Source organism: Cynara cardunculus, assembly GCF_001531365.2.
Source record: "Cynara cardunculus var. scolymus isolate 2C chromosome LG 7, CcrdV1, whole genome shotgun sequence".
NCBI classification, from domain to species: Eukaryota; Viridiplantae; Streptophyta; class Magnoliopsida; order Asterales; family Asteraceae; genus Cynara; species Cynara cardunculus.
Window position 1 is genome coordinate 10,582,211 of NC_037534.1, and position 6,228 is coordinate 10,588,438.

Below are 6,228 nucleotides of genomic sequence, written 5' to 3' on the forward strand. Positions count from 1 at the left end.
TTAGAAGAACCATTCCTACTCTCTAACAATGTCATGTCATCACTCCAAGGTTTTCTTTTAATATATATATATATATATATATATATATATATATATATAGATAAGTGTGTGATTAAGTGCTAGTTGGTCATGTCTAGCTTAACTTAGTATCTTTTGGAACAATACCCCCGCCCAAACCCACATATACACATATGGTTAAGGAAGTGGGATTCCATACACAAGCCCCCTGTCGTTCCACTGATTAGGTGCTATATGGTGTGAGTTGATGTTGAGATTATGTAAAGCCTATAAATCAAGGTGAAAATCCCATGGATCAAGGATTACGAGTAGACAGTTGTGGATGGCAATGGGCAAAGTAGGTGGAACCGGAGCATGGGAAGAGATGCCTGGAATAACATTTGAAGCATGTGATGCTTTTTCTCCGCTCATAAGTGATGCCATATTGTTTTGTAGGTTGAGGAGACCAGTGATGATGAGGGACCATTTGGCATTTATATAGAAATAGAGGTTGCATGACTAGTTTAATAAACTCGAAATATCACACATGCAAAACTTGATCCCAATTATTGGGAGGGATATTGGTACGGCAAAGTATGATTTGTCCTTAAAGAAGGTAACATTTGCAGACACATAGCACATAGCGATTTATAGAAGGGGAGAAAAACCAATGATTGTGCTGAATATCAGAGTAACCAAAGAAAATACATTTGATAACTCGCGTAGACAACTTATCACGACCTGAGGATAGATCATGCATGAGATGAGTACAACCAAAGACAACAATATATAAGGGGTCTATAGGATACAAAAGAGTGTTGGGAACTCATCACTTGAAAGCTTTAAGGGTGCTTTAGCACTTGGTAAGAAAGTATGAGATGTATTAACAAAATGTCTATGTTTTCTTTCACCTACCACCATTTTGTTGAGGTGTACAAGGACAACTGGATTGATCTATATGGTTGGATTCCGGTGAGAATGGAAGTTATGGTGAGAAGGGATCTCCACCCTTGGATCAATCTTAATTGAAGATCAACCCTAATGATTTGCACCGGATCAAATTCCTTGAGAAGCGAAATTCATTGGGTGGGGGTGAGATTAAAAGTGACCAAGGGTCCGAATTCCTTCTTGCGCTTCTCACGTTAACTCCTATTCTCACACGATCTTTCGTCTTGATCTATAATGCCATTGGAATGCATAAAATATAATAAAAAACTAGAGAAATATTCTTCTAGATTATCACTATGCAAGAGTGAATTGTTTTGCATGCCAAATTGGGTCATAATTTATGAACATGTGATATTTAAAAATACTAAACAACTCAAATGATCTTTATTAAAAATACCCATGTACATCTTGAGACATCATCGTTGAACGTAACATAATACCGAAACCTACAATAGACGGAACACGACTTAGACCCCAACCATCATAATGAACAATATAAAAGGGTAACTCCTCTTTCATTAATACAATATAAAAAGAGATTCGGTCATGTTTACTTAATTGACAAGCCATACTTAGTAAATATTTTAAGTGCAAGAGACAACATACCTTTTTTTAACTAGGGTGACAGAAATGATAGCGAAGGAGATTAGGGGATTCAGTAGCGGCACATATAGTAGATGTAGCAGGCTGAAGTAGACCATGAGAATTGGAGCTGGTATCAGAACTAGAAAGTGTAAACGAGACCAAACCCTTTGTTTTTGAAGAGGATTGGTCATTGTTGTTGGATTGAATTAAATTCCAAACAAGGATGAGAAATATCATGAAACAATGTGATTTTCATTTTTGTTGGATTGAATTAAATACCATACAAGGATGGGAAATATCATGACACAGTGCGATGAACGTTTGTGGATGGACAATGCAAAGAACAGTTACTCCAAACAATGACGACGAACAATATGGAGGCTGATTTTATGGAAGAGCAAAATGCAGACCAATGTTGCTCGATCAAGTATAGAGCATGTATAGGGTTATGGCTCATGCAACATGCGGACTTTTGTTAGTTTGTGGCCGAAACAGTTACGACAGGAATTACATTCATGTGAACTTGGTTTTGTGGGACCTGTGTCTGATAATCAATCAACTTTGCGTCTCTCCTCCAATCCGGTATTTCACAAGACGACAAATCACATTAAAGTTAACTGCCACATCCTTACAGAAAAGATTCAACTTGCTGATACCTTTACTAAATCCCTATGTTTTCCTTGGATAACTTATATATATGTGACAAGATGGATGTATATGATATATATACTCCACCTTGAGGGAGAGTGTTGAGATTATGTAAATCCCACGGATCAAGGGATTGATTTACTTGAATCGCTGGGATGATTGTTTCCTAAAGTATAGTCCTCGAATGCCAATATATTGTAAGATCTTATGCATAACAAAATCAAGAGAACTATTTTCAGTTTAATAATATGTAGTTCAAAATAGTTGAGAATCCACTTTCATAGGCACTATTAATTGTGATGGATGCCTCAATAATTATCTTTTATATATATATATATATATATATATATATCTGTGTATCAGTATATGTGTGTGTAGTTTATATGATGGTGCACTAGTTGTGAAAATATTAAGTTAGTAATACAGTGAGGCATGGCAAAGGATCTGAATCTAAAAATTCATAAGTATAATGAATTTGAACTACACCATAACAGATATGATTTGTATGGTCTTTTGGAACTTGTACTAAGTAGGCTCTTCTGTTATAAGTATAAGATAATCACCTAAATGATGTATAATATTCATGTGGATTTCATCATTGCAAAACACCAAAAGTGGATCCAAAATTGCTTTTCTGGTAGGGTCAAAGGTTCGTCATACTCCATAAAATCCACATGGTTGGTCAATTATATCTACTTGCTTTCATGGTTCATCCATTTGATGAGAAGTATGTAAGGGAGCAAATAAAGTTTCTCATTATCAATTTGCAGACAATCTGTACTCTTAGCAACTCGTCCAGTGTCACCAGTTGGGATTCGTGTGATATTTAATCTTACGTGGTTTCTAAGCCTTGCCTCTAATCTATTTCAGCTTCCAACATATTCTTTTCGGAACCTAAACGTGTAAAAGTAAAAAGGTTCTAGCAACTCCATTTTGTACTATCTTTATTGTTTCAGCTAGGAGCCATTTACTAATACAAACAGGGTAAGCGCTAACCGAGTAAGGGGCCGTTTACCAAGCTTACTGAGTGTCACCTTATTGAGTGAGCATGGCAAGGATCGAGAATCTTACCCAATAAGGGGCATAACAAGGACTGAGAATCTTACTCGGTAGGTGAGGGAGATGACTCTTACCCGATTAGCGTTGGCAATTCATTTTGATGGCCGAGAATGTTACTTGATAAGGTAAGTGAGGGTGGTGACTCTTGCCAATAAGTGCTTACCCATTAAGCGTTTGGTAAACTTCCCATAAGTGAGGCTCTTGATCCTTAGTGGGACAACATCTCGGTTATTGTGGGTTAGAGGGTGTGGGTGAACATCATTATTCTTACCGGCACAACACCACTTACCCGGTTAAGAAGCGGTAAGTGCTTAGTGGACAGACCCTTAGTTATGGTACATGTTCCAACTGAGTTACTTGGGCATTCAAGGTTAAATGTCCAAGGCTTGCAAGATTGATTATAAAGGTAAAATAAAAAGTTCATCATCACATTGAATAGTTGTAAAAAGGTGACAAACATTCTTCTTTTAATCAACCGTACTAGGTTCACAATGTATGAATCGCTTCAGTTTAACTTTTACTTGGGGAAGGAAGAGACCAGCCTTTTTCTTCATTAACTTGGTTGATGCCTATGCATGCTTGCATTATGCCATTTACAATTGATGTATGCCCTTGACTCCCTACTTTTCATGTGGTTAACAGGAATTCTTTGCCTTTCAGGTAGATGATTTGGATTACATTTGGAAAATGAAAATCGATCCAAGAAAGGTTGTATTTTATGCTTTGAAAGTACCAACATAGTTTGTAGTGATGACGTGTTTTCGCTAACCCATTTATTTCCATCCAGAGGCACTTGATTAATAAATGTATTTGCTTGCCTTTTTAAGTCGGATTGAATAAATTTCTGCACAGAACTTGGACATGTCATACGAAATAAATTGTAGTTTCTAGCTCTCTGTACAATTTCAGATCATAGATGAGTGAGGCTTGGAAATTTAGATATCACTACATGTAGAGATTGATTGTAGTGGTTTTTTTTAATGAAGGTTGCAAAAGTGTTGGTGGAAGCATTTGCTGAAATGATATTTGTCCATGGTTTTGTGCATGGAGATCCACATCCTGGTAATATACTGGTTGCCTTGGATGAAAGAGAAGGATTTTGTTTAGGTAATGGTTTTAATTAGTTATTATCGAGTTGAGGGAGAAATGGGAGTTTCCTGATGTATAACATATATATATACATATATTTATTATGAATGAAGTTGTTCTGGATCATGGGATCTACAGAAGTTTAGATGAAGAATTTAGAGTGAAGTACTGCCAACTTTGGAAAGCATTAATTGCTTTAGACTCGCATAAAATTCAAGAAATAGGTGAAGAGTTTGGTATTGGGAAGTACGCTAGATATCTTCCCCTCATATTCACAGGAAGAACGATCGACAGGTGATTGGCAGTTGTTTATATATATATATATATATATATATATACATGTTGCTGTTACGGTTAGTATAGTAGTAGTTTTTTGACATTGAATGTTTGTATTTCAGTAAAGCTGGTCTTGGACAAGGAATGTCGGTTGAAGAGAAAGCAAATCTGAAACAGGAAGTGAAGAGGCTTAGTATTGGCGATATATCAGAATTTATGGAGTGTTTACCCCCGGAATTTCTGACAGTGTTGCGTACAGAGTAATTACTTGACAAATTTCGTCATTTCATTTTATGTTGGGCTTAGCCATAATGAACCTGGCATGCGGCATATTTATTTTTGTAATTTTATTTTGGATGCATCGATCAGTGGACTTATCAGGTCTTTAAGTAGCAAGCTAGGTTCTCCTCAACGTGTGCGGCTACTAGTTTATGCACACTATGCATTAGAGGGTCTATCTTCAAAGCCAAATCCTGATTCTGGTAACTTCATTTACAATTAACATCTTTTGGGTTGCTACTTGTTTTTGTGATGATAACAAGAGATTTTTGTGTTGAAATTGATTAAGGTGTATGTACCAGAATGAGGTCTCGAATCGATTGTCTTCAAGTCAGGCTGTTACTTGGTAAATCACATATTTAACTAATTAACACTAGTATATATATATATATATATATATATATATGTATATGTATGTATGTGTATATATATATGTATATATAGCAGTGGAAAGTGAAATTTGTTTTGTTTTTTGTGTTGTTGCTCAGGGTTACTGCAAGGGTTGTGTTGGGTGGAAGATAGGAGACAAGGGCTTGTGACATGGTCAAAGCAAGTTATATCTGCCATCAATACTTACTTACTTGCTCTCTATCTAACTCCAGCTGCCAGCCATCATCACTTGAACTGAAACTTGCATCACATGATCATCTGTATGTAAATTGTAGATATTAGAAATACATTACTATCTTCATTCCATTTGTAATATACATAACAAGGGGTTTAATCATTTGAGAACTCTAAAATTTGTGATATCCATGACCATTTTTACCTTAAGGTGTTGTTTCACATGATTTTTTTTTTCCGTTTTAATGTATCTATTAACATATATTTGTTTCATAACGTGTTTGTTTCACATATATTCAACTTATGATGTGAAACTTTTTTATTTGTTTCACAAACACGTAAAAAGTGTTCATGTTGTGAACCGAATACATGTGAATCAAATATATATTAATCAATATTCTTACTCCTAGTCTAGATGGAAAAGATCATATGAAATAACATATTATGTACAAATTATCAAGATTATTATAATTTCATGGATTCTCAAACAAGTACCCCTACAAAATAAATAGGGGTTGATATTCATACCCCCTGACGTCATTTTCTACACCCCCTGATCTCACAAACTCACTCCCTCACATACTTACCCCCTCTCACATTCAACAATTTTTTTTAAATAATAATTTTAAATTTACACTTTATACCTTTATAATTAGGTAATTAATTTACTTTACGTCCTTTACTTTTAAAATTTTCATTTTACACCTTTATCAAATTAACATACATAATCGTATATTAATTAAAACATGTTTAAAAAATACATTTTTATTTTAACAAGTTACA

The 6,228-nt window shown here is 35.1% G+C and overlaps 1 protein-coding gene across 2 annotated transcripts in view; it reads left to right on the forward strand.

Annotated features, from left to right (window-relative positions):
• LOC112515098 (uncharacterized aarF domain-containing protein kinase 1) overlaps nucleotides 1–5,646 on the forward strand; it is a 14,868-nt gene extending 9,222 nt beyond the window's left edge. The window contains exons 10-16 of one of the 2 annotated variants that reach the window (XM_025121751.1): nucleotides 3,880–3,945; nucleotides 4,224–4,344; nucleotides 4,440–4,620; nucleotides 4,725–4,862; nucleotides 4,972–5,084; nucleotides 5,171–5,227; nucleotides 5,370–5,646. In XM_025121751.1, the coding sequence (XP_024977519.1) occupies nucleotides 3,880–3,945; nucleotides 4,224–4,344; nucleotides 4,440–4,620; nucleotides 4,725–4,862; nucleotides 4,972–5,084; nucleotides 5,171–5,227; nucleotides 5,370–5,509 (816 nt within the window). In that variant the 3' untranslated portion in view covers nucleotides 5,510–5,646. The remainder of the gene's footprint in view (nucleotides 1–3,879; nucleotides 3,946–4,223; nucleotides 4,345–4,439; nucleotides 4,621–4,724; nucleotides 4,863–4,971; nucleotides 5,085–5,170; nucleotides 5,228–5,369) is intronic. The other variant, XM_025121752.1, reaches the window with a different exon arrangement.
• The last annotated feature ends 582 nt before the right edge of the window (nucleotides 5,647–6,228 follow it).